The following is a 27,128-nucleotide window of genomic DNA, read 5'->3' as shown; positions in this document are numbered from 1 at the left end:
CATGACTACTTCCTTGCTCGTTTTGAACTTGGGGAAGACTTAGACCATGTGCTCAAAAATGGGCCTTGGTTCATAGGCCAACACTTCCTGGCCATTAAATCTTGGGAACCCGAGTTTAAAGCCTCCTCGGCCAACCTTTCTCAAGTTGCTATATGGATTCGCCTCCCTGAACTCCCCATTGAATACTATGACCCGATTATTCTCAAAAAGATTGGCTCCAAGATTGGACCAGTCTTGCGAATTGATGGGAACACTGCCTCTAATGCCCGTGGCCGTTTTGCCCGTCTCTGCGTTCAAGTCAGCCTCGATAAACCGCTCGCTAAGAATGTAATCATTGGTAAATTCCGCCAACCTATTACTTATGAAGGCATCCACTCCCTCTGCTTCTCATGTGGTCGTCTTGGACACAGGAAGGATGCTTGTCCTCATACCATTTCAGTGCCCACTAAACCCGTCAGCCTTGAATGTGAAAATCACGCTGCCCAGGTGCCTAATCCTAATCTCACTTCCTCTCCTAGTACGTCTGAACCATCTTCATCCTTGGACATAGGGGATTCTCAGAAGGCTGAAGTGCCGGATGCTTTTGGGCCTTGGTTTCTGGTCTCCAGGAAAAAGCCGCATCCCAAAGTTAAGACTGACACTTCTAGCAGGTCACCTCAGTCACCAACTCAGGCTGCCTTTCTGCCTACACGGCACAGTCCCATCCCTCATTATGTCCCTATTCCCAATTTGGTTAAAGGAACTGAAACGGGGACCAACAAAGGTAAAAGGAAACTAGCTTCTCCAACTATCCTTACCCCGAAACTTAACACTAAAGCCAAGCCAAAGGCCCTGAGCCTAACCAAGCAATCTAAGGCCCATACTACTACCCGAAAAGAAAGCCAGCCCAATTCCCACTCCTCTTGCCCTGCTCCTTGGCCTGGTCAGGCTTCTACCAGCCTTAATACTATATCTGACCCCTCCTTACACACTGCACTTTCACCTTTCTCCTTCTCAGCACAATCTTCAGCCGCTTCTCCAACCACTGTTTCTTCCCACCATGCCTTGGGCAATTTGGCACAAGAACAAGATCATCGAACTGGGGGACAGAATGATCAATACCATTCGTTGGGACCCGCTGACAATTCTAGGCTGGACGGACAAAGATCTGATGGAAGCTTGGAGCTTCATATTTCCTCTAACGGACAAGAGCAGGGTGGACGGTTGCCTACCTCTGACAGACCCGGCTTGGCACTACACCCCCCAACCCATGGTGGCGGTTCACGCTGGATCGTCCGCCGTTGCTGCCTCCGGGGCAGATGACTTCCAACACCTCAAGCATTCTCTTGGAGTCAAACCTCTCCGAAGCATCTCTCGACCTGATGGAGAGAGAGTTAGTTCCATTGGAGATTTGTCAGCGGAAGTTTCTCACCGGGGAAGCCACCGGAGTTCTCATCCAAGGCACCCTTCCTCAACTGAAGCTCATCCAAACCATTACGGCAACAGCGAGTTTCACGCTAGGGACAATGACCAAACAAACGCAGTTGAGTCTGTTGGAGCACTCCATCACCCTGATGTTGGGAACCCATGTTCTGAAGGAGGACCTACGGCAGGTGGGATGGAGCTGGATGACTTCCAGGAGGGCATTTGCCCTAGAATGTGAGTCTTTCAAACCCCACATCTCCCCAAAAATGAATATACTTGTTTGGAATTGCAGGGGGGCCATGAAACCCTCCTTTAGAAGCTCTATCTGTGATCTAACTAATTACCATTCTCTTGGAATTGTTGTCATCACTGAGACCCGTATTAGCGGCTCTAGAGCTGGTGATATTCTTCGAGCCTTGCCCTATGATGGCATTCACACCACTGATTCCATTGGGTATGCGGGTGGTATATGGCTTCTATGGCGTAGGGACATGGTCGACTTGGAAGTCCTGGCTGCTACTGAGCAGGAAATCCAAGCCATTGTCAAGGTAAACTGTTCTGACTCACTCTGGTTGCTATCTTCTATTTATGGTAGTCCTAGATTTGCTGAGCATTTAATCCTTTGGGACAATCTCCGTGCTGTTTCCATGCTTCATAATCTCCCTTGGGCGATTGTTGGAGATTTTAATGAAGTTCTTAATGACTCTGAGAAGAAGGGTGGGAACAGGGTCAATATGACAAGAGCCTTAACTTATAGTGACTGCATGAATTTTTGTAATATGGTGGACCTCGGGTTTTCTGGGCCTATCTTCACTTGGACCAACCGCAGAGACTTGAATGGGCTCATTCAAACTAGAATTGACAGGTGCTGGGCCAATCCGAGTTGGACCCTGGCGTATCTTGAGGCCAATGTTACCCATCTTCCTCGTATTAGCTCAGACCACTGCCCTTTACTTCTTAGCCTCTCTAGAACGACTCTTTGCAGAGCTGACAGGCCCTTTAGGTTTAAAAAATGTGGCTTAGCCATCCTGGTTTTCCACTCATTGTTGAAAAGGCTTGGGATGAGAACTCCATGCTTGATCAAGCTATCTCATCATTTATTAATTCTGCCACTATTTGGAACAAAGAGGTTTTTGGGAATATTTTTGTCCGAAAAAGGAAAATTCTGGCTCGCCTTAATGGTGCCCAAAAAGCCATTGCTTCTAGACCATCGGCCTCCCTCATTGCCCTGGAAAAAGATCTTTCTCTTGAATATACCACAATCCTTAACCAGGAAGAGGATTTTTGGGCTCTTAAAGCTCACATGAACTGGCAGCTTCAGGGTGACAGGAATACCACTTTTTTTCATGTGAAAACCCTTAACAGAAGAAAAGCCAATAGAATCGATCGCTTAAAAAATCGTGCTGGGGACTGGTTGGATTCTGAGCAGCAAATTGTTGACCATGTTTTGGGTGGTTACCAGGAGCTTTATAAATCCCAACACTCTACTTCGATTGATTGTTCTGACTTTGAAGTGGATTGGGCCACTTCCTTGAATGAGGCTGAGTCTAGACTCTTATCTGTTGTTGTCACTCCTCTTGAAATACATAATGCCCTCCTCTCTCTTAAACCTTATAAGGCCCCTGGGCCGGATGGGCTGCACGCGGGCTTCTTTCAACATTTTTGGCACATTCTTGGGAACTCTGTCATCGAGGAAGTCCTAAGAATTTTTGATACACAAAAAATGCCCACTTACCTTAACCAGACCCTTGTTGTCCTTATTCCAAAAAGAACTGGGCCTGAATTGTTAGGGCACTTTAGGCCTATCAGCCTGTGCACTACAGTCTATAAAATTGTCTCTAAAGTCATTGTGAATAGAATTAGACCCTTCATGCAGCACCTTGTCTCCCCTCTCCAAGCAGCCTTTATACCTGGTAGAAAAGGCCTGGATAATATGATTATTACTCAGGAGATCCTTCACTCTATGGAAAGGAAAAAAGGCTGCACTGGTGTAATGGCTTTGAAAATTGACTTGGAGAAAGCTTTTGATAGGTTCGAATGGAGTTTTGTGCGTGAGGTGCTCTTTCATTTCAACTTTCCTCCAAATCTGATTACACTCATTATGGATTGCATTTCATCCTCTACTGTCTCCATCCTCTTCAATAGAGGCAAGCTTGAACCCTTCAACCCCTCTCGCGGAATTAGGCAAAGGGATCCAATCTCTCCTTACATTTTTATCCTCTGCCTTGAGTACCTCGGATTGCTCATCCATGAAAAGACATCTTGCAAGGCTTGGAAAGCAGTTAAAGCTTCTAGATCTGGTCCCGCCTTTTCCCACTTGTTTTTTGCTGATGACATTATCCTATTTGGACAAGCTACTTCATCCACGGCACATGCTATTGATGATGTGCTTAATCATTTTTGCCAACTATCGGGTCAAAAAATAAGTAATGAGAAGTCACGTATTCTCTTTTCCAAAAACACCTCTGATTCACTTAGGACCAGTATCTGTTCCTCTCTTGGTTTCTTGGAAACTAAAAAGTTTGACAAATATCTTGGGTTTCCCCTAAAATTCTCCAATCGGGGTAGTAAGGACTTTGACTTCATTATTCAAAATATTCAAGGTAAACTTGCTGGTTGGCAAGCCAACCTTCTCTCTCTGGCTGGAAGGCGTATTTTAATCCAATCTTCTTCTAGTGCTATTGCTGATTATGTTATGCAAGGTGCTTTACTTCCTAGTCGGGTTTGCCAAGAAATTGACCGAGCTAATCGCAACTTCCTTTGGGGCTCCACGCCTGAAAAAAAGAAAATGCACATGATAAACTGGAACACTGTCACATTGCCTACTGATCAAGGGGGGCTTGGTATTCATGCCGCTCGTCCTAGAAACCTTGCACTGCTTGCTAAACTAGTCTGGAATCTCTCCACTGGGGAAAACATGCCTTGGGCAAAAGTGTTGAGAGGAAAATACATGTCTAGTCGCTCCAGCTGCTCTCCATGGCTCTCTAAAGGTACTTGTTCAAGAACTTGGGCAGCTTGTAAGGCCGCTAGGCCCACTCTTGATTCAGGTCTGAGGAAAGTGATTTCTTCGGGCAACTCCACCTCGTTTTGGAATGATGCTTGGACCTCTTTTGGTACTCTCAGGTCTGTCATATCTGGCCCCCTTAACTTTTAGGAAGATCAGAGGTTGGTTGCTCACTTTCTTGATAGCAATGGGACTTGGTCATGGGAAAACCTCTCCTTCATTCTTCCCCAACCCCTCTTGGCTGCCATTAATGCAACCCCTATTAACACCAGCCTTCCTAGTGAAGACTTAATTGCTTGGGCTCCGTCGAAAGATGGTAATTTTTCTCTCAAATCTGCCTATATGTTGGCTAAAGGGTTAAATGTTTTGAACCCCCACACCTTTTCTGCTAACTGGATTTGGAAGCTTATTGCTCCACATAAAATCCTCATTTTCCTTTGGCTATGTTCATACAATAGCATTCCAGTTAGAGAAGTGTTGGGTTCAAGAGGTTTTACTATTAACCAATCTTGCCCGTTATGCAATAACCATCCCGAGTCCATTGTTCATCTTTTAAGAGAATGCCAAAGCTCGGTTAGCTTCTAGAATAAACTTGGGTTGCACTCTAAAGTCATTCAATCCTTTGGGCTGCCACTTATGGATTGGCTTCATTTCAATTGTATCTGTAGTTTTCCTTCTAAACACCTTGGTATCCCTTGGAAAGTCATTTTCATTTTTGGGTTATGGACTCTCTGGCTAAATAGAAACTCTATGGCTTTCCGTGGGAAACAACAAAGCCTTGATATCGTGCAGTCATGTATTGCTAAAGCTGCTGAGTTCCATTTCCTCGTCCAAGGCTCTCGCTCCCATAGCCAGAAAATTCAGCGTTCTGCTACTTGGTCTAAGCCGTGTGTGGGATGGTTTAAATTGAACACTGATGCATCAGTTCTTCATTCTTCAAGTCGTGCTGGTGGGGGGGTCTTCTTAGGGACTCTAATGGTGCTTGGGTTCAGGGCTTCTCTAGACATATTGGCTCCTCTAGTGTTCTTCTTGCTGAGTTGTGGGCCTTAAGGGATGGAATAGCTATGGCTTTAAACCTTAACATTGACAAACTTATTATTAATGTAGATGCATCTGAAGTCATCAATCTTTTCTCAAAACCAAGCAATACTAACCGGTTAGCTCAACCTATTGTGCATGAATACAGGAGCATGCTCCAAGCTTTCCTGGAATATCACATGCAGCACTGCTACAGGGAGACCAATAGAGTTGCTGACATGCTTGCAAACATTGGGCGCTGCCAAGAGGATTCCTTTGTTTCTTATGTAAATCCTCCTTTTGTTGTTATGGAGGCTTTGAACTATGATTCTAATGCTGTAACCCGTACTATTCGGACTCCTATAATTCTTGTTTAATAGTATAATTCCTCCGCATTTTACCAAAAAAATAAAATAAAATAAAGAACAGAGTGTTCAACTTATTTTACATCCAATACCTTTATCATCATTTGTATAATTACAGTCCAATATAATAGATACACTTTTATAAATAAATCTTATTAAAAAAAAAACTTTTATAAATAAATAAAATGAATGAATACACATCAGTATTTATGTTGAATACACAATACTTATACGTCTCTAAAATTTTCTTACTTTAATCATGCATCATTTTCATTCATATGATTACATGATTGACTAATGTGATTTTATTACAATCACATCAATTTATCTGTTGAAATATACAATGATGCATTTTGATTGGTATTATGTTCTAGGCATAACCTCCACTAGCATCTCTTTTTTTTTCTCATATTTTTATGTCTATTTCTAGATTTGAGTAAGAGACACGTGCAATTACTCGATGCATCTAATGTAGCATTTATTTCATATTACAGTTTTTTTTTTTTTTTTTTTTTTTTTGAGGAGGTATTCTATCAGTTGATTTCATTGCTAGAACCCATTGACATAATGTATTGAATGTCCAAAAATTTCTCAAAAATAAAAAACAAAACATTTTTACTATTAAAATTAAGGGTAAATTGTAAATTACACCCTTAAAATTTAGAGATCCTTAAATTTTACACCTTGAAGTTTCAAAATTTGAATTTTACCCTATGAAATTTAGGGTGTTTGAATTTTACAACCTTAAGTTTCAGAATTTAAATCTTACACTCTAAACTTCTGAAATTTTAGGATGTAAAATTCAAGCAGCCCTAAATTTTAGGAAGTAAAATTCAAACACTCTTAAAATTTAAAGCGTAAATTCCAAATTCTAAAACATCAGGATGTAAAATCCAAACACCCTCAAATTTCATAGGGTAAAATCTATATTTTGTAACTCCATTGCAGCTCTACCACTACAAGTTCCATGCTTCTCCCATTGGTCTTTCCAGAATGTCATATCTGTTAAGATGTTCAATAAAAGTGGAGATTATATTTTAAGGTTTGAACTGCTAAGTGGAAAAGGGCCGGCTCTGACCTTATTGAAAAATTATTAGTTTCTTTCAATATCTCACTACCCGTTGGACACTTCTCTGCAAAGCAATATTTAATTTTTGTTTTTTTTATAGCTTTAATCTCAATTGAATTGGTTTTTTTTATACTAATACTACCATGATCATGTCAAAATCATGAAATATTAACTATGTTAAATGCATTTCATGCAAAATATGACTACATTTCTATAAATATGACTACATTTGATTGGTGTCTGTGGGGCTAGGAAGTCAGACAGCCCCAGCCCACTTCGAACCAGGCCCAAAAGCCCACGCCGAGGAGGCACGTAGGGTCCGAGGATAAAAGTAAGAAGCCCAATGCCCAAGAAACTGGTCCGAGGATGATTCTGTCCTCAGACATCCTAGACCATCAAGTAAACATTCACCCCACCATCAAGGGGGGTCTTCCTGAATACTCAAAGAGGAAAGAGCAAGAACCACACATCAGCAATGGAAGCATGGTGGAGGAGCAAGTCTAGGACGAGCTGTCACCTCCACATTAAATGCCCACAACTAACATCCTAGCCGCATTAATGTGGAAAGGACTCCAGAACAGTGCTGCCTTGGCTGCTGCAACTCACAGGAGGAATAGGAAGGTGGTTGATGGGACAGGCACTCAAGTAGTGGCCTGGTTGCTCAACAAATGTAGGGCTAAGATCAGTTGAGAAAGGGGTATATAGTGTAAGGAATCCCTCTTGGAAAAAGGGGAGAAAAGAAGAAAAAGAAAAAAGAAGGAGAAAGAAAGGAGAAGGAGGAAGACGGTAGCAAGCGGTATTCTACCAGAAGCAATTGTAACCAATCACCAAAAGAATAATAAGAGCAACAAGCCCTCAATAGAAGGGCTGAGGAGCATTGTTGTTCATCTTTATCCACGTTCACACTATTGGAATTCATGAATAACCATGCATGGTCGTTGTACCCCTTATTAGGGCCTAGTTCTTGATCCCGCTCTCTATAAATTCATTGAAGGGCTAGCTGGGCTTGGGTCCACTCTCTCGACACGTGGGAAGACTTGAACCTGGACCCTATAATTGGCATCATCTGTGGGGAGAACTCGTGCACTAATAAGGACAACAGCCAGACATGGCAGGATCAGGCCTTCACCAAGGGAGTTCCCATTGGCATGAACCGGCGAAATCCCAGCGTTAGAATAACTATGGTGACACCGGGCACGGCCAAAACGAGGAGAACGGACGATTTCGAGAGGTAAGCGTGCATACCTCGCAAACTAGCGAAAGCCACACCCGTAGGAGCGGCCACGTACCCCAGAGGCACGATAATGGCCAGGCCACGCGGTCACAAGAGGTTAAGAGCCACGCGTCCCAAAGACAGGACGATAAGGTGGCCATGCAGCGAGAGATAGATGATCTGAAGAGAAAGCTGCGCCATGCACAGCGAAGGCAATCCGAACCTAGCCCTGACTTACCCTCTGACGACGAAAATGACGACGACTACAGGCAAAGGTCGAGAACACCCCCGAGCGAAACTTTCTCCCACGAGGATGAGCGCTACCAGAGGCGTAAACGCGGCAGCCCAACCCCTAGGGGCTTAGGAAGTGACGCCATGAGCAGGGCGCTGGACCGACTCTCCAGATCACCCTTTACGCGTCGTATAGAAGAGGCGGCACTCCCTCGGCGGTTTCAGCAACCAACCTTCACCGTTTACAATGGCAAAACGGACCCCGTGGAGCACGTGAGCCAATTCAACCAGAGAATGGCTGTTCACTCTAAGAATGAGGCGCTGATGTGCAAAGTCTTCCCATCCAGCTTGGGACCGGTGGCAATGAGGTGGTTCAACGGCTTGAAGACGAATTTCGTAGACTTGTACAGACAGCTGACCCAGGCATTTGGTTCCCGTTTTGTTATGAACAGCAGACCCCCTCGGCCCATGAGCGTGCTACTGTCCCTGACCATGCACGACGGGGAGACTCTCAAGGCTTACTCGGACAAGTACTGGAAGATTTACAATGAGCTGGATGGCAAGTACGACGATGTCACCATCAATACATTCAAGAACGGACTGCCAATGGGGCACAGCCTGAAGAAGTCCTTAACTGATAAGCCCGCCACCAGCGTGCGGCAGCTGATGGATCGGATCAATAAATACAAGCGGGTAGAGGAAGACTTGCTACAGGGCAAGGGGAAGGAGAAAGTTATCCCTCAGGAGATGAGGGATTCCAGGTCGGACCTATATAACAACGCCCGTCCGAGGAGAGATTTCATGGGACAATCTGGGGCGACAAATGCCCAGACTGTCGGCGCCGTGTTTCGGGAACCAGTACACAGGGTGCTTGAAAGGATTAGGAACGAACCATACTTCAAGTGGCCGAATAAGATGTTGGGAGATCCTGATAGGCACAATCAGGACCGATACTGCCAGTACCACCAGGACCACAGACATGCCACAGAGGACTGTAGGAACCTCTAGGATTACCTGGACCGGCTAGTCCAGGAGGGAAAGCTGAAGCACCTCCTACATCATTCAAGCGGACATCAGGGTCAGACCTACTAGGAGCCACAGAGAGACACCACCATGAGGCAACCCGCCGACATGATTAATGTGATCCTGGCTGCACCTGGGAGAACGGGCACGCGCCCCTCGCGAGTGCTGTCTGTGATCCAGGCGACTGCCGAGGAATCCCAGTCAGGGCCGAGGAGGGCCAGGGGAGGCTTTCACTCGACCCTAAGCTTTTCCGAGGAAGACAAGGACGGGACCACCCAGCCCCACGATGATGCGTTGGTGATCACCCTCAAAATCGGCGAGTACGATGTGAAAAGAGTGATGGTGGACGGTGGTAGTGGAGCCGAGATTATGTACCTCGACCTATATAAGGGGTTGGGATTAAGGCTCGAGGATTTAACACCTTACAGCTCCCCTTTAATGAGCTTCGATAGGAAGCTCGTCACTCCAAGGGGCATGATTAGGTTGCCCATCCAAACCGGCCCAAAGGTCGTGGAGGTGAACTTTATCGTGGTGGACACCTACTCCCAGTACACAGCCATCGTGGGCAAGCCCTGGCTCCACACCCTAGAGGCTGTCGCCTCCTCGCTGCATCAAAAGATAAAATTCTCGTCAGGGGGCCGAGTCCTCGAAGTTCGGGGTTGCCAGTCCACGGCAAGGCGTTGTATGGTGGTAGCCATCTCGCATCAGCACAACACAGAGTCCTCGGCTGCCGCAGCCGAAAGCTTATAGCAATCAAGGACCTCGGGGGCACCAACTGATGCGGCCGCCGAGGAGGCAAAATGTGAAAACCTAGAAAAATTGGCTGTCGACGACGACCCAAAGAGGTTTTTTTAGGTCGGAGCCCAGCTGCCTCCCCAGGAGAAAAATGAGTTGCTTGAGTTCCTCAAGAAGAACATCGACATGTTCGCATGGGATCCCTGCGAGGCCCCAGGGATTGATCCCTCCTTCATCTGTCACCACCTTAACATCAACCCAGCTGTGATTCCCAAGAAGCAACCATCTTGGCGCCCGTCAAAAGAGCACGCCGATGCAATTAGGGAAGAAGTCAATAAGCTTAAGCGCGCAGGGGCTATCAAAGAAGTTTTTTACTCCGAGTGGTTGGCTAACACTGTGGTGGTCAAAAAGAAGAGTGGGAAATGGAGGGTTTGTGTAGACTTCACGGACCTAAATAAAGCATGCTCAAAGGACCCATTCCCAATGCCACGAATAGACCAGTTGGCAGATGCGACCGCAGGCCATCCTCAGATGAGCTTCTTAGATGCCTTTCAGGGCTATCATCAAATCCCACTAGCCTTGGAGGACCAAGAGAAGACTGTTTTCGTGACATCTATTGGAAACTACCACTACAAGGTAATGCCCTTTGGCTTGAAAAACGCTGGATCTACTTATTAGAGGATGATGACGAGAATGTTCGAGCCATTATTGGGCAAAAATATCGAGGTCTATGTTGACGACATGGTGGTGAAGAGCAAACTGGTGTCCGAGCATTTGGGGGACCTCGGCTGCATATTCGACGTCCTGAGAAAGCATAGGCTACGCCTAAATGCTTCCAAGTGCATGTTTGGCGTGGGATCCAGCAAGTTCTTAGGCTACATCATTACTCACTGGGGGCTCGAGGTTGACCCCGACCAAATCAAGGCTATCCATAATTTAAAGCCTCCACGAAACCCTAAGGAAATCCAGAGGCTCGCAAGAATGATTGCGGCTCTGAATCGATTCATTTCCAGGTCGGCCGACCGATGCAGGCCCTTCTATCTCCTGATTAACAAGTGGAAGGGATTCGAGAGGTCCGAGGAGTGTGTCAGGGCCTTCCAGCAACTCAAGGAGTACCTAGCCCAACCACCTATCATGTCTAATCCGGAGGCCGATGAGGTCCTATACGCGTACATTGCCGTGGCGCTCCACGCTGTTAGCTTGGTGCTGATACAAGATGATGGTGGCGTTCAGAAGCCAGTCTATTGCGTTAGTAAGTCACTACACGAAGCCGAGGTCAAGTACTTACCCTTGGAAAAAGCCATACTTGCCGTGGTTCACGCTACGCGAAAGCTGTCCTATTACTTCCAGGTTCACACGGTAGTCGTTTTAACCCAATTGCCTCTAAAGTCGGTACTTCGGGTTGCCGATTATACGGGAAGAATCGCCAAATGGAACACGATTCTGGGGGCTTTTGATATTAAGTACATGCCACAGACCTCCGTCAAGGGGCAGGTCCTGGTTGATTTAATGGCTGAATTTACCGAACCGATCGCGGAAGAGGTAGACAAGAAGAGAGACAAGGATGGAAAATTGGTTGGAGTAATCTCTGCCCCCGGGTCCCTGTGCTGGAGGGTGTACGTTGATGGCGCTGCAAACCAAAGAGGGTCCGGAGTGGGGCTAGTCCTATTGTCCCCCGAAAGGTCCGTCATAGAGAAATCCCTGAGGCTCGGATTCTCGGCTACGAACATGAAGCTGAATATGAAGCGTTACTTCAAGGGATGATCATGGTGCAGAAGTTAGGAGGGAAAGAGATAGAAGCATTTTCGGACCATAAATAACTATGCAACAATATTTTATCTTGAAAAAATTAAGTTTCAAAGATTGAGAAAATGATATATACAAGCCTCTTCTTCACTTCGTTGTTGGAAGCTTTTTGATCCAGTAATGTGAATGATAAAGTTTTTGGAATGACTATACTTGTTTTTATCACACATTGTCTACATTCAAAAACATACATTAGATTAAAAAATATTTTTAATTCTCTATAAAATTTCACAAGATAATAATTTCCATATGTAGTAGTACCTTCCAGTTGCTCCATAAATTCACAAGATAGTTCCAATCATCATCCGCCATGTTAGGTGGCAAAATTTCTAGTGCCTCCTCAGGATCCTCCTCATATGGCTTAAACCATTTTTTCTTCAAGGAGCTTTGGTAATTTTCGTATGACCTATTCATTTGCCGCCAAACAAGAGCCTCTTGACCCTCAACAATGAAGCGTTCCTTAAAAATGAAAACTAATAAGGATTACATTTGTGCATTATAAAGAAAACTTTTATTTCAAAACACTTTTATATAACACACCAATATATAATCAAATAGCTTTCTTTTGTTTTGATAAGGCACCTCTCTCCAATCTTTGACTTATAAAGGTATACTAATCTGTCGAATAAGGGCAGTACACTCCGATTTGAATACTGTAGAGTATTTCCCTACTGGTCTTCCCTTTTTTCCATATGATTGGGAACCTTTCTTTTGTTGTTTTCATATAGAATAGGAAAAAGCTTTGAAGAGTTTTTGTACCTGATGGGATGACAAAAAGGTAAGGAAGATCAGTTCAGACTTCAAAGTGAGTACTAAGGTTGTAAACCCATGATTCAATTAATTCTTATGATTTGCACCACTAGATACAACTCATACAAGTAAATTTTTTTTAATAAGTATTTCACTAGAAAAAGAATAACATCTTTAGTCCTTAACCAAAACAGAACCAAAAAATTGGAAATTAGCAACCAACTATATCACAATGTGCATACTAAAATTTACAATTGAGCACATCTAATCAATTACAACTACACATAATCATTTAATTCTCAGAAACCCTCCTGGTAAAACAACCAACAAATGTAAACAACATCAATTAAATTTATGAAGAACCTGCAACTCACTCACTTACTCACCAACTAACGTTCTTGCTTTCAATCCCACAGATAGTGAAATTTGAACTCTCCTTGACCATTCATTAAGCTGAAATACCAATGCAAATGCATTGAACCGACGAAAGTATATGGTAAATTTTTAATGAGTGAAATACCCACTTCTCTCTCATTTTTTTGATGAAATTTTTATTTTTCTTGCATCTCTACCTTAGATTGATGAATATTATTGACTAATTCATATGTTTTCCTTGATGCAAATATTTTTTTTTATCATTTTATTTACAACACTAAATACTTTTAATGAATGGTGTTTGTTGTTGATCTTATTTGGGGAATATAATATTATAATATGTCAAATTTTGTGTTGTTTTTAGGTTTTAATTTATTTGAGAAACAACAAAATAGTCTAGACAAGCTGATGAAGAAAAGTTAGTGCAGTTGAAGACAATGGTTTTTGTGCAGTTTACTTTCACTGTTTGTAAATATTTTGTTTAACAAAATTAGTAGTAAATTGTTATGTCTTTATTATATGATGTTCTTAGATGCTTGAGTAATTGCTTTAAACGTTTATGAATATTTTATATTGTTCTTCATCTTCCTTATCTTATTAGTGTTTAAAATTGTAGGGTTAGAATTTGTGGCCCAAGCCCAAAAACAATAAATTTGTAGAGCGTGGGTGATAGAGCTAAGTTAACTATGGAGGTTACAACGGTTGATTACAACATACCAGTATAAACCAACATAAAAGTACACGTAAAGACTAAGTAAGTTCAAGTCCGAAGAGACTTACGATAAATTGAATACAGGTTACAGTTCTTAGGGTTACAATTTGCCCCCTTCTCATTAGGAACCCTTCTTCTTTATATAGCCTCCTCCACTACCATCCCCAACGTCCACTTGTTCTTCATCCAACTCCCTACTTGAGTGCATGTCATGTCATGTATCTCCCTTAGCTTTTGTGAATGACGGTAGTTGAAGTTGTACTGTTCAGGGGTCTTCTCCACATAAATACGGTGGTGGCATCTTTTCATTTTAGATATTTCTCCGTTCCTCTTATCTCCAGGCATGTCTAAAGTTTATCCAAATTGCTGAAGTCACTAGTAAACTCATTTGAACCCCCTAGATATTTACGTGGCCCAAAAATCCTTTCATCCGAGGATAATCATCTCTTCGGAACACTGATGCTCTCTTCGGACAGAGTTTCTTTGTCCTTATGTATCCTTCTTTCACGCGAAATACCCCTCGACAATTTTAGCCTCCTCGGACATACACTAATCTTCACCTTGGGTTTTAGGCCCACTACGTATGGCTAGGCTTTACCCATCCACAAAAATTATTTATTTATCTATTCATTTTTCACATGTTGGATTAGATGTAACATTAGATTATGACAACATTAACACAATACTTTTTATTTTTCAAGAACAATTTTCTACTTTTTTTTTTCTCTTTTGAAATTGTACCCTTGGTTTTTTTAAAAAGGAAAATGAGTTAAAAACAATTTTTCCCTTTCTATTTTTTATTTTTAATTGTAGTTTTGCTAAGCTTTATTAATTTTTTTTTAGATATGTTTCTTGGTGTTTTTGATTCTATGGTAGAAAAAATTAAGTTTGAAAAAGTTGTTTAAAACTAAAAGAATAATTTCCAAATTATATATACTTTTTAATGATATATAAAATATTATAAATAAATTGTATTAAAATATTAATATTTTGACTAACTTACCTTTGAATTCTTGAGAGAAAATGTATTGTTTTTTTTTTTAGGAGAAACAAACACACACACACAAGAGAGAGGGAAAGGGGTTCTAACAAAAAAACACACCACAACTCCACTCAAAAGCCATGGTAGAAAATGTATTGTTTTGATTTTGGTACAACAGATATTATATACATTACATTTTGACTGTTATTATAATAAATAAAAATATGATTATGAATTACAATACTATTTACCAGATATTATATACATCACATTTTGTAATAGTTATTATAATAAATAAAAATATGATTATGAATTACAATACTATTTATTAAATTAGTACAAATTGAAAAGAAAAAAAAAATAATGAGACCGTCCTAAAAAATTAACCTACTTAGTGTAGGACTAGTACTGCGGCAAGACATAAAGCTTTTTTTTTTTTTTTTTGAGAAAAAGACATAAAGCTTATATATAATACGGTTACTGTCAATTAGATTAGTGCCGCAATAGTAGAATAGGTTTCTCTATTCTCTCGTATTGCTTACATAAATATGGCCGAGTTTTAGGTTAAAGAAAAAAGAAGAGCAGCGATGGAAGGAGGCAGCAGAAGTTTTTTTGATTCCATCCCACATCAAATCATCCTCAATATTTTCTTAAAGCTTCAACTGCGTTGCGTCCTCAGATTGAAGTCCGTGTGTAAGGCCTGGTATGTATTAATCCATAATGACTTCGCAGACTTATACTTTAAGCTTTCAAGGGAAAACTCTTTTGGGATTGGTGTTGGGATTAGTACTGATCCTCATGCCCGCGACTATGATTCTAAAACTATGATTCCTTATGAAATATCTTCTTTACAAATAGGGATTGGGATAAAAACTTTGATGACAAAAAACATGTCTGCCACCGGTAGATATTTGAAAGTTACATATTCAATTAATGGTTTGATCTTCCTAACCGATGAAGATGATTTTCATGTGTGTAATCCAACCACTGGAGAGTTTGTTACTCTCTCCAGGCTTATTCATTATCCCTGTTCTGATAGTGTTATGAAAAGGAGTATTTATGATGCTGGATTTGGATATTCTCCCTTGACAAACCAATATAAAGTGATTATTATCTTTCAAGATTTTCAAGATTTTTGTGAAACAATACCAATTTCTGAAGTCAAGGTTGCAGTGATAACAGTGGGAAGTCCTTCGAATTCGTGGAGGATCATTGATGATTTCCCGCAATATAAATATCGTGGCGGACAAGGAACAGTATGTTTGAATGGCACTATATACTTGTTGGGTTTCTGTGATCATTATACGCACGTTGTTAAGGTTTTGGCATTTGACGTGGCTGATGAAACAGTCCAAAAAATCACTCCACCTCCAGAAATTTATGATAAAACTTTGCCCTACTTATCCGAACTTGAAGGGAAATTGTGTTTAATTGACTTCAAAGATTTTTCTAAGAAATGTTTTGAGATATATATGATGATAGAGGATCATCAATGGGAGTCTCGGTATACATTCTTTTCCAAAGAATTCAAACTAGATTGTGATTATTCCCTATGTGTTACCCAATATCAATGCCTCAGGAATGGGAAATTAATAATATGGTCAAAGTGGATGGATGTTGATGATGAAGATTCGACTAATGGATGGCTTTTTTTTGATATCAAAAGCAAAACCTACGAAACTATTGAAGTTGTTAATTCAGATATTTATACAAGGTTTTTTCCTTATGAAGAAAGTGTAACCTCTATATGTTGTATGAATGATATTCTCGCAAGTTGCCCACTGCCAACCACTGCCAATTGTCCAGAAGTTGAAGCTATTTTGCCTTGATTGGCTGGAGCTGGAGGTTGGAGTTGTTGCGCTTGATGTGAGTTCCTCAGACTGCCAATATATTCTCTTTTATTTTGTGGCTAATTTTAAACTCTCAATTAGATATTGAAAACATTTTTTTTTATTGGTAATATCCTTTCAAATCTTTTCTTTCTATTATCTTTATTTTCCGTAAAGAATTACTCAAATTGTTGCATTTCAGCTTGACATTTTCTTAAGTTTGTATTGGTAAGTTGCACACGCATTTTGTGAGTCTTGAATCATGACCTTACCCCCCAACCCATTATGGACATATTTATATTCTTGGGAGACCAAATTCTCATACATATTTCAATCTAAGAATATGGATATTCAGGTGGTTTTTTGTTGTGTGTCAAGAGTAGCCGAGTAGGGCTGGGTCAAAGACATGCCAAGTGACCAACCCAAGTTATATATGAGGGCTTTAAATTATTGAAAATAACCTTCAATTCTCAATATGTATTCTAAGTTTCTAACCCTTTGTTTTTTGGGCTGATTTCAAAAATTATGGGGAGGAATGATATCTCACGTGGATGGCCGGCCAATAGGCAATATATATATATATACCCCATAACGCTATCATAAGCTATACCATCATGAAAGATATACTAATATATGTACAAATTATATATATTACATAACTTTTATAAATTGATATTGCAGTTGGAGCAATATCTATAGATACTAATTGCTCATGGTTTTGATTTTCAAATTTTAGGTTTTTTATTTTTTATTTTTGGTCCCTTCGTTAATAGTTCTGTTGTGTACGTACTTGTGGCCAATAGCAGCTTGTTCTGGTGCAGCTTGGGTTTGAAACTTTGTTTCTGAGGTTTGATTATTGTATTTTGGTTCTTTTTTAAATTATTATCGTTTATTTATCTATAGAAGAAGGTATACCGTAGATGACATGACACATGCATATTTTAATCACGTCACAAACCCCCAAAAAATATGTAGTTTTATAACACCACATTTACATCTAAAACAACATATAGAAAGAAAAAATCTTCACATCTCAATTACTTTTCTCTATGGAGAGTAAGTTACAAAAAAATATTTTGTATCAAATGATATCATGTCATCCATATCAAAACTCAATAAATGAGACATTTGTATAAAAATAACTATTCACTGGCACATTTTTTCATTTGTTAGTGAGATAGTTATTTTTTGCTTACATGTCTTACACTTAATGGATTTTGATACCGCTAATATAGTATCATTTAATATGAAATATCTTCTCGATAAGTTACATACACACACATGCACCCGTTAAAAATTGGAGTTTTGCTCTAAAACCAGCAAAAACCCAAAACCACCAATAGATCGAAATCCCACAAACCCACTAGATTGGACTACCTACAAATCACCGGATCAACCACCCACTACCATCCATCAGATCGAACCACCCACTGCTAAACCACCAGAGAGAGAAGAGAGGAGAGATTGAGGTGAAGGTGAAGATGAGAGCATCGGCCAAAGAAGAGAGAGAGAGACAAAGACAGAGAGAATGTATAATAATGAAAGAAATGAACTCACCGAATAATTAATAAAAAAAAAAAAACTTTGTTGTACAATAGCACCATTGATATAGCTTAGTTATTGTTGTTTGTGGTGCTAAAAATAGCTATTAGGCTTTTTAGCACCACCAATATTAATTCTCTTAGGTGTCAAAATAAAATACTATTTTGGATCATACAAAAGAGGCCAAATAATGCTAACAGATTTGTTCTCTTTAATTACAACTACTGATCAGTAAATGAAAAGCCATTGAGAGAGAGAGAGAGATTTGCATAACAAAACCATGCAATCATCACATACTAGTAGAAAGACCAACTCACACTTACGAGAGAGAACTTTTTCTTTTGGAGAGAGAAGTGAGAAACTTTAGAGACAAGGACATGGCAGAATAAAGGGCGATTCAACCATTAGACCATTTAGTCATTTAAAATTCATATTTTACTATTTTCATAGTGAAATTCTTTAAAAAAAATTATGTTCAATATAAATGATCAAATTGTATACCAAAGTGAGTAAAAAATATTTCAATTGAACTAATAAAATTTTCAAAAACATGAATGATCCAAAACTTTGAGGAACAAGTTTGACTCCAAACATATTTCAAGTTATCTCGTTCTAACCCGTTATGTGGCTACTAAAGAGATATTTCGTATGTAATTTTAGTCACAAGATCAATGATTTGTTTAATTGTCACATAATGGGTTGAAAAAGATAGATCCAAACATGTTTGGTTTTAAACTTTATAAAAAATTTGATAGATATAAGTGTGGGGGTAAAGGCCCAAATATAGATAGTGGGCCTTAGGCCTTGTCCGAGGACTGACTATGTCTGAGGAGGAGTAAATGGCTTTTTAAAGACTTCAATGTCACTAGCTACGTGGGGAATGAATGGAAAAGTATTGTCCGAGGAGTACCCCCTCATTGGATGCGACAAACCTCGATCAAGCTTGCAGTTGGACAAGGTAAGAAACCCTTCATGAAACTTTGATGATAAGGATGGACCTTCGGCACATCCTAAGAAGATAAGAATGAAGAAATATCTTGAAGAAAAACTGCTATCACCGCATTAATTGTATTGCAGCAACTTTTCTGGCTGCATTTATTTGGAGAAGACCCCTGAACAGTACAGTCTCAACTACCACCCTTCACAGAGAGCCAAAGAAGATGTCTGATGGGACATGTACTCGAACGAAGGCTTAGATGATTAACAAGTGTACAATCCGGATAGCCGGAAAGGAACTATATAATGTAAATGACCTCCCATAAGATAGGCACGGAAAAAAGAGGAAAAAGAAAGAGAAAAAGAATTACTATAGCACAAAAACTGTGTTAGCTTTTAGAATTATTGGTTCAATTCATAATTCATCTCCTCGGACAATCATTTCAGTGAGTTTTAAGCGTGATTGCGTGCTTGTTCGTCTTTTAAATCTTTATTGGCCATTGTCTAATTCGCAAAAAACTCAGCTCTTTCACCCACTCTCTACAAATTTATTGTATTGGGCTCACTAGGCCTATATCCCACATCCTTAAGATTTGGGCTACAAATCGTGACCCTACAATAAGAATACAATTTAATTTAAAAGCATTATTGGGTTAACTCAAAAAAAAAAAAAAATTAGGGGGGTGGGGGGGGACTCTTATTTTTGTAGGCTAAGTTTTCAAAATGTTAAGAAATTTTCTAAATTTTATGGGGCCATGTGTGTAGCTCTACCCCTACCAAAAACAATTTAAAAAAAAAAAAGTAAGGCCTCATACTTATAATTATTTTCCAAAATTTAATAAATAAAAATTATCTTTAAAATATTATACTCTTTTTATATGGTTAACATTTTATTAATATGTTTTACTATGTTTGGGGTAGTTTAAGAGTATAGAATTTTCATTCTCCCAAAAAATCTACTCTTCCTTTCTCTCTTTCTATCAAAATAAAAATTATAATTAATAGTTTTAGTGATAAATTTATTACTAAAATCTATTTTTCAATAACTAAAGTCCAACATTGCCAAGAGAGACAGCAGTGGCGGCTCCACTTGTATGTGAGCGTGTTCATAGGAACACCCTCACTTGCCTTTTTTTTTTTTTTTTTTTAATACTTAGCCAAAAAAAATATATAAAAATAATGAGTTAAATTATTTGTTTTTCATAGGAACACCCTCACTTGCCTTTTTTTTTTTTTTTTTTTAATACTTAGCCAAAAAAAATATATAAAAATAATGAGTTAAATTATTTGTTCAATGACCACTTTGACTTAAGAAAAAAAAAGTATATATATACTAACAAAAAAAATATTATATACTATATTAAATTATTTTGACTACCCTAATAAAAATGTTAAACAAGATAACTTGAGAATCACAAGAATTTGAATTCAACAAAAATAATATTAATGCTACATCCACAATATTTTCACAATAAATCTTATGTGGTAAGCTATTACTAATTCTAATTTGAGCTCAATATTGGCATGTTTTACCCACCAATAATAACTTATTGCATAAGATTTGTTATGAAATTGTTGTGGTCACTTTATTATTCTCATATCAGCATTTTCAATTTTCACTTTATCTCTTATTAGTCTTTTTTTTTTTTTCCTTTGCTAGTACAAAAAATTGTAATATTTTATGTATTTGCATGTTTTTTTTTTTTTTTGTGACATTGATATATTCAAGTTGTCTCTTTATTAAATTTTGTATAATTTAAGTTTCTTAGTGACCACCCTAAAAAAAATTCCTAGAGCTGCCATTGAGAGACAGTGATCATCTAAAATATGATATTTGTTTTGATATTGATTATTTTAATATTTTTAGAATTAAAAGTTTGAAATATGTTTTTATAAATATATGAAAATAGTATTGTAGGGATGAAGGGCCCAGATATAGGTATTGGGCCGTGCTCGAGGAAATCAGATAGCCCGAGGACAGGTAAATACTAACGAAGGCATACAGATTAATGGGCCGTGGAAGAAGTCCGGTCATAAGGAGCTAGGGACGTTGTTCGAGCAGAAACACCTCCTCTGCTAAGCAAAGTAGAGGCCAAATGGTCCAACCATCCATCAAGGGCAGAGCAATGGGCAATCGTGCTTGAAAGGATAAACACCAAAGAGGGATGAGACAAAAGAGAGTTAGAAAATATCTAAAAAGAAATCTGCTACCACTGCATTGAATGCTCTGCATCTAACCCCCTGGCCGTATTAATGTGGAGGTGATACCTGAACAGTAACCTTCAGCCTTACAACTACCCCCAAAGACTTTAAGAATATGCTAATGGGACAAGTATCAAAGCTAGCAATCTGATTTCCATGTGGAGGGCTGAGATGAAAGAAGGAAGGAGAATATAAAGGAGAAAAACCCCATTACAAGGGGATCTTCAGAAAATCTAAGGGAAAATCATTGTATACTCAAAAATTGTAATTTTGTATAAGTCTGAGAGAAATATAGAACAAACCATCCTCGGACTTGACCAAGGAGAACTTTTCTTGTTCAAAACTGTTTGTTTTATTCTTTCCAACAATAACTAACCTATTGTGACTACTATCCACTTAACTCATTGAAAATTCATCTTCAAGTCTATTCTTCAACAAATTCATTGTTTGGGCTCTTTGGGTCATTGACCTTTCATTTGGGTTTTAGGAGCAAATCTTGTCCTTACAAGTATGATTAATGTATTAAATTATATAAAAATGTTGATTTTTTTTTTCTAATTTTTGTTTCATTTATAAAATATTAAGTAATAATACAATATTCATCTATGTCTAGCCCAAAAAATGTGTTGAGTCTGCCCACACTAGGCCCAATTTTTGCGAACTGTGAATTTCAATGAGGTTTGCAAATAATATGTTTGAAACTGAATTGAGGTATTCAATAAAAGTAATACCATTTAAAATTTACAAAATTTTAAAACTATTTATTTTAAATTTAAAATACTCTACGCATATAAATACTTCATAGCAATGTGATCATATTTTGCATGAAATAACATGCCAATATAATAGTTAATATTTCATGATTTTGGCATGATTGTACTTGTATTAGTACAAAGAAACCAAATCATTAAAGGCTAAAGTTGTTTTTTAAAAAAAACAAATATCAAATTGATGGTTTTGCAAAGAAGTGTTCAACGAATACCACTTTCGAATATTGGAAGAAACTGTATATTTTTAGACCCCTTAAAACACAAGTTGTTTAACCTAGTTATTTAGCCAAGTGATTACTTAGATAAATTATTCAGATCTAGGTTAACACAAGAAAATCATATCATGTAAATAATGCGGAAATATAAAGAACACACGATATAATAACCTAGGAAAACCAAACTAGTAAAAAACTTAGGGAAGATTTAACCTAGCTATTCTCAAGGTAAAACAAATCCACTATGAAAGAATTGAAGTTTGTATAATAATACTTAGACCACTAACATCCTATTGCTATCTCGAGTAGAAAACTTACTACCACGACCACGTGATAGCTTCGAGTCCACGAACTACTTCTTTCTTTGATCCACTACAACCACAAGTTCTCCTACTTATGACTTTGAGATTCCACTCAAAGGTTTCAGATCTTCTTTAAGTTCTTTATGTAGCAACTAAAGCGATTACTAAGTTCTTGATATAAATCTTGATTTTGATAACCCTAAGTGTATATGAAGGTAAACACCTCTAGATGTTACAAGAGATTCAGCATACTACACATCAAAAGACTTTTAAAACATAGCTAGGGTTTTTCCTTCTTTTATCTGCTTATGTTAACTAAAATTTTGGTCAACTCACTTTTCTAAATACAAGGTTTTTCTCATCTTTGGTGTGAATAAAACATCTTCAAGTTCTAATCTTGATTATTCAGCCAAAGAAAAAAGTTAATTCTTTTAAGTTCTAATCTCTCTTTCTGTATATTTCCTTCCCTCTGTTTGTCTAATTCACCTTTCTGGGTATCATGGATCCCTATATCTCTTAATGTAAAGTGAGAGAAAATATATTTATCACTACAGAGCTTTGGTAATGTAGGAAAATTATTAAATACTTCGAGAGTACTATAAATGCGCACTCTTCCCTCTCACATGAATTGTGGGCCCTACCCTAAATTTAATTAGTGTGACTCACAGTTATGTTAGAGTGTAGAGTATGCATTTATAGTATTCCGAGAGTACCAATAATTACCCAGTAATGTATGCCCAATGTATCATCATGAATGTATGATTAGTGGAGAGTGACAGTTTTGTATTAGTGGTTGGCACCTCCCTCTCCCTGACAGTAACAGAAGCCTTTTTTACTTACCTAAAGTTAGCAGTAGCACAATCTTATTTTAGGAGAAATTATTCAGTTCTCATGGAGGACCACGTCAATAATACCCAGTGGTCCTCCACTCCAAGAATAAAATGTCATTTGTCCACATTAATTGAGTCAAATCCTAATCACATTATCAAAAATAAATAAATAAAAACAAAAAACAACTCCACTTTTCTACATTGCACAGGTAAACTAAACAAAGCAAGTAAAATCCAAACCCAAACCCAAACAAAGCATTTTTCTCTGCCATTCACTTCTAAAAATCACCAAGAATTGAAAAGGTAGTAATGAAAAGCATTTTTATTCCTCCACTGAAATGTAACAATCAATAATTTAGAATCTTTAGATAAGAGAACTAAAAAAAATAAATCTAGATTACATTTCGTTATGCTCTAATATTTTCTAAACCCTTCATCTTCTTTCTCAAAAAGCAAACAGAGGCAGCAAGAACGGCATCGACAATCCTACACATATAGATCAACAAAGTGCAAGATGGTAGATTATTTTTTTGGTGTGACTAGGATTGGGTTTGGCTTTTTGCTGTATTTTTATGGAAAACACAGAGGATTTGCCAACTTTTTTCTAAACCCTTCATCTTCTTTCTGATTTTTTTTTTTAAATGATCTGATTAGGATTTGACTCAATTAATGTGCACAAATGAAACTTTATTATTGGAGTAGAGGACCACTAGATATTGCTGATGCAGTCCTAGCTCTATCAGGACTGAATAATTTCTCCTGTTTTACATAGATGGGTTGAAATATAATTTAAATCCAATAATTTAGAAACTTTCTACTTTTGCTATAAAAAAAACTTTCTAATAAAATTATAGGGTTTAATTTTTTACACTATAGGATTTAAAATATAACAAGGACATGTGCCACTACTATTTGTATAGTCCCATTATATTTTTATTCGTGGCTAAAATAATATTTACATCCTTACATGAAATATGTTTCTTGTCCCTAAATTTTGAAAGTTCTACCTGATACCTAAATAATCATCTTCACCTTTAAAAATTATAGTTGACTTTGATTTTAACCCTTTCTGCCCCTCTTTTTTTTTTATCTCTTAACTTCTTACAACCCATATAAAACAAATAGAAAAGTTAACAAATATCCTAAGGGCATATGTTAGTAAACTATTTTAAGAAAATTTTTTACAGAAAAAGAAAATTAATATTTTGGCAACTTTTCCTATTTTCTATAAAAAAAATAGTATGAAAGCTTTCATAAAACAGTTTGTTAACATTTGTCCTAAGGGAACCCATTAACATGACCCTAAAAACAAAAAACAAAAAAAATTATTTTTGTGTTGTATGAGTAATTTGAAAATGATAAAATATTATTTTAGAAACTTTGACTTAATCCACAAGTTATATTAATTTGGAAATCTCCAAATTGTTTTGGATAATACCTTCGTCCCACTACATTGTGATTGATAAAATCATTCACGTGTATTTTAATTATATGACCTATTTAATGAGTCATATGACTTGTTTAAATAAGGAAAAAGTTTACTTACAAACTTGATTGTAGCCAATGTTACTATGTTGTTTCATATCTATGCTATATTTTAGTTATTTTGCTTTATTGATTCAATTTGAAATAATAACGAAAATTTGTTTGTTAAAAAATTATTTTGATTATATACTTTATGTTATCAAAGATTTTGATAATGGTAGAATAAATATCCCTAAAAAGAGATAATTACAGATTACCTATCTGTGGTTTAACCTGAATTTAACTTTTTCATCCGTGGTTTCATTTTTGACACTTTACCCACTTGTGTTTCCCTCCGTTACTACTCCCTAACCCACCTCCATTTCAGACATTACTCTAACACATTTTTTTATCAAAAACAAAATGCAAAACAGATCAAACACTCCTCTTTCTCCCAAAGTTAAATAGTTTAGGCTTATGTGGCTAAAACTAGACATGAGAATTTGGAGTTTGGATGAGCCAAAGCAGTTTAGAGTTAGACGAGGATGTTGTTTGTCTCATCAACTTGTAAAGGCCAATCAGGCTCTCACTCTCTCACCTCCATTCTATGGCTGCAACAGTTTCACTCTCTTTCTCCTTAGATTCACAACCACAACACCATTACTTTTCCCACTTCAAACCCTACCAAACTCTTCCTTTCACTTCCTTACCTCATTTCCCCAAATACCCACTTCTTACTATTGCCCACAAACACATCCGCTATGCTTTCAAATACTCTTCTTCTTCCTCCCACTCCACTCCTTCAACAACAGCAACAACAAGCTCTTCTTTTCTTGAAGACCCATTTTGAACATGTCGGTTATTAAGCAATGAAGAGCTTGAAAAGCTCAAACTCCTCGAGGATTTTAGGTATTATCAGGAACTGGAATTTGGGTCATTGTGGATTTGGGTGATGAGGGCAGAGGAAATGGACATCAAAGTTGCTTTGCTCTGTTTGTTTGATTTAGAGATTGAGTTTCTTTTGGTTGTTGGGGTTTGAAAAATGGGATTTGAGGCATGGTTACTGATGGATCCATGGGTTTGGATGTGTGTGGGTGTGTTGATGTTTGTATTTTGACTTGGGTTTTGGGGTTGTATTTTGATAGATTTGTGGTTTGTACTTTGATGGTATTACTTGATTTGATTTGTATTAGTTTCCTGGGTGTATGTTCTTCATGTTTAGGGATAATTACAGTAAACCCACCTGAGGTTAGGCCCGTTTTCACTTTGCCTACCCGTGGTTCAAAACTTATCACTTTACCCACCTGAGGTCCCTTCCGTTATCACTTTACCCACCTGAAGTCCCTTCCGTTAGAGATCTGTTACCCACATTTCCCTTTGCCGTTAAAAGAACACATTTTTAGAGAAAAACAAACATAACACAAATCAAAAAGTTAGGGTTTGAATTTTTTTGAAAGAGCTTGGAGGGTTTTTAGAGTTAGTTCAAGAGTATGGTTCTGTGTAATGATCTCTGTTGTGAAATAAATGGCCAAACCAAAATTAAAAAAAAAAAAGAGGTATGAACACTCTTCACTCTTCAAACAACAACCCAACCCAAAACACATGGGTGGTTCATAATCGTTTTTCCCCTTCAACGACCCAACCCAGAACACTCTTCACTCATCAACATGATCTTCCCCTTCAACATGATCTTCAAACAACGACCCAACCCAAAACACCAACGGCCAAACGGCCAAACAACCAAACAGCAACAACGACCCAACCCATAACACATGATCAAAAAATTTTCAAACCCAGAACAGGGGCTTCTTGACGATATGATCGGGGCTTCTCGCACCCATCCCGTTGAGAGTTCTTGGACATCCAGTGGCTGGAAAAGCCTTGGCGGCTTGTAGTAACTCCGACGCGGTGGTTCTCGGCTCTGTTAAGGTGGGTTTCTCGTTAGGCTCAGTCTCCGATGCCGAGGTTACTCATAGACGAGGCTATTGTGACTCTAGGTCCACTGGTGTTATGGTGGGTAGCTCGACGATGGCGAAGATTGAGGCTTCGAGTCTGACAGTGGTGTCGCCGATCCTTGGTCGGTATCCATGGGTGGTTCATAATCGTTTTTCTCCTCTCTCAGACCTGGGTGATTGGGTTGTTGATGAGTTTGTGGAAGGGGAAGATCATGTTGAAGTACAAAAGAGCCACTACCGGTGTAATACTTGTTTTAATTTCAAACAATTTGATTTGTAGTTGTTTGGAATTTTATTTCTTACATTCATATACATTTTTTTTTAATATCAAACCCTAACTTTTTGATTCGTGTTATGTTTAGAACAGGGGCTTCTTGACGATATGATCGGGGCTTCT

General features: G+C 38.4%; 4 protein-coding genes across 4 annotated transcripts; all 4 read left to right on the top strand.

Moving 5' to 3' along the window:
* The first annotated feature begins 1,298 nt into the window (after positions 1 to 1,298).
* On the top strand, positions 1,299 to 5,802 carry LOC112025908 (uncharacterized). Its single transcript, XM_024058586.1, has 4 exons — positions 1,299 to 2,315; positions 2,459 to 4,462; positions 4,559 to 4,724; positions 5,516 to 5,802. Exons 1-4 carry the CDS (start codon positions 1,299 to 1,301, stop codon positions 5,800 to 5,802), a joined length of 3,474 nt encoding a protein of 1,157 aa, XP_023914354.1.
* Positions 5,803 to 8,231: 2,429 nt separating this feature from the next.
* LOC112010078 (uncharacterized) lies at positions 8,232 to 9,311 on the top strand. Its single transcript, XM_024042419.1, has one exon. It carries the CDS (start codon positions 8,232 to 8,234, stop codon positions 9,309 to 9,311), a length of 1,080 nt encoding a protein of 359 aa, XP_023898187.1.
* Positions 9,312 to 9,416: 105 nt separating this feature from the next.
* On the top strand, positions 9,417 to 10,076 carry LOC112010077 (uncharacterized). The gene has a single exon (XM_024042418.1). The coding sequence runs from the start codon at positions 9,417 to 9,419 to the stop codon at positions 10,074 to 10,076; it is 660 nt and encodes a 219-aa protein (XP_023898186.1).
* A 5,500-nt stretch (positions 10,077 to 15,576) lies between these two features.
* LOC112010076 (putative F-box protein At5g15660) lies at positions 15,577 to 16,515 on the top strand. Its single transcript, XM_024042417.1, has one exon. The coding sequence runs from the start codon at positions 15,577 to 15,579 to the stop codon at positions 16,513 to 16,515; it is 939 nt and encodes a 312-aa protein (XP_023898185.1).
* The last annotated feature ends 10,613 nt before the right edge of the window (positions 16,516 to 27,128 follow it).

This window comes from Quercus suber, unplaced genomic scaffold, assembly GCF_002906115.3.
Source record: "Quercus suber isolate HL8 unplaced genomic scaffold, Cork oak 2.0 scaffold_273, whole genome shotgun sequence".
Lineage (NCBI taxonomy): Eukaryota > Viridiplantae > Streptophyta > Magnoliopsida > Fagales > Fagaceae > Quercus > Quercus suber.
The sequence above is the reverse complement of the archived record's forward strand: the minus strand, read 5'-3'. Positions and strand labels throughout refer to the sequence as shown.

What these genes read in the sequence shown, in the direction of transcription:
- LOC112025908 (XM_024058586.1), top strand. Translation starts at nt 1,299, where the DNA reads ATGACTTCCAACACCTCAAGCATTCTCTTGGAGTCAAACCTCTCCGAA. An exon ending in TGGCGTATCTTGAGGCCAAT is followed by an intron (nt 2,316 to 2,458) that starts GTTACCCATCTT and finishes ATTGTTGAAAAG; the next exon opens with GCTTGGGATGAGAACTCCAT. An exon ending in TTGATTCAGGTCTGAGGAAA is followed by an intron (nt 4,463 to 4,558) that starts GTGATTTCTTCG and finishes CTTAACTTTTAG; the next exon opens with GAAGATCAGAGGTTGGTTGC.
- LOC112010078 (XM_024042419.1), top strand. Translation starts at nt 8,232, where the DNA reads ATGCAGCGAGAGATAGATGATCTGAAGAGAAAGCTGCGCCATGCACAG.
- LOC112010077 (XM_024042418.1), top strand. Translation starts at nt 9,417, where the DNA reads ATGAGGCAACCCGCCGACATGATTAATGTGATCCTGGCTGCACCTGGG.
- LOC112010076 (XM_024042417.1), top strand. Translation starts at nt 15,577, where the DNA reads ATGTCTGCCACCGGTAGATATTTGAAAGTTACATATTCAATTAATGGT.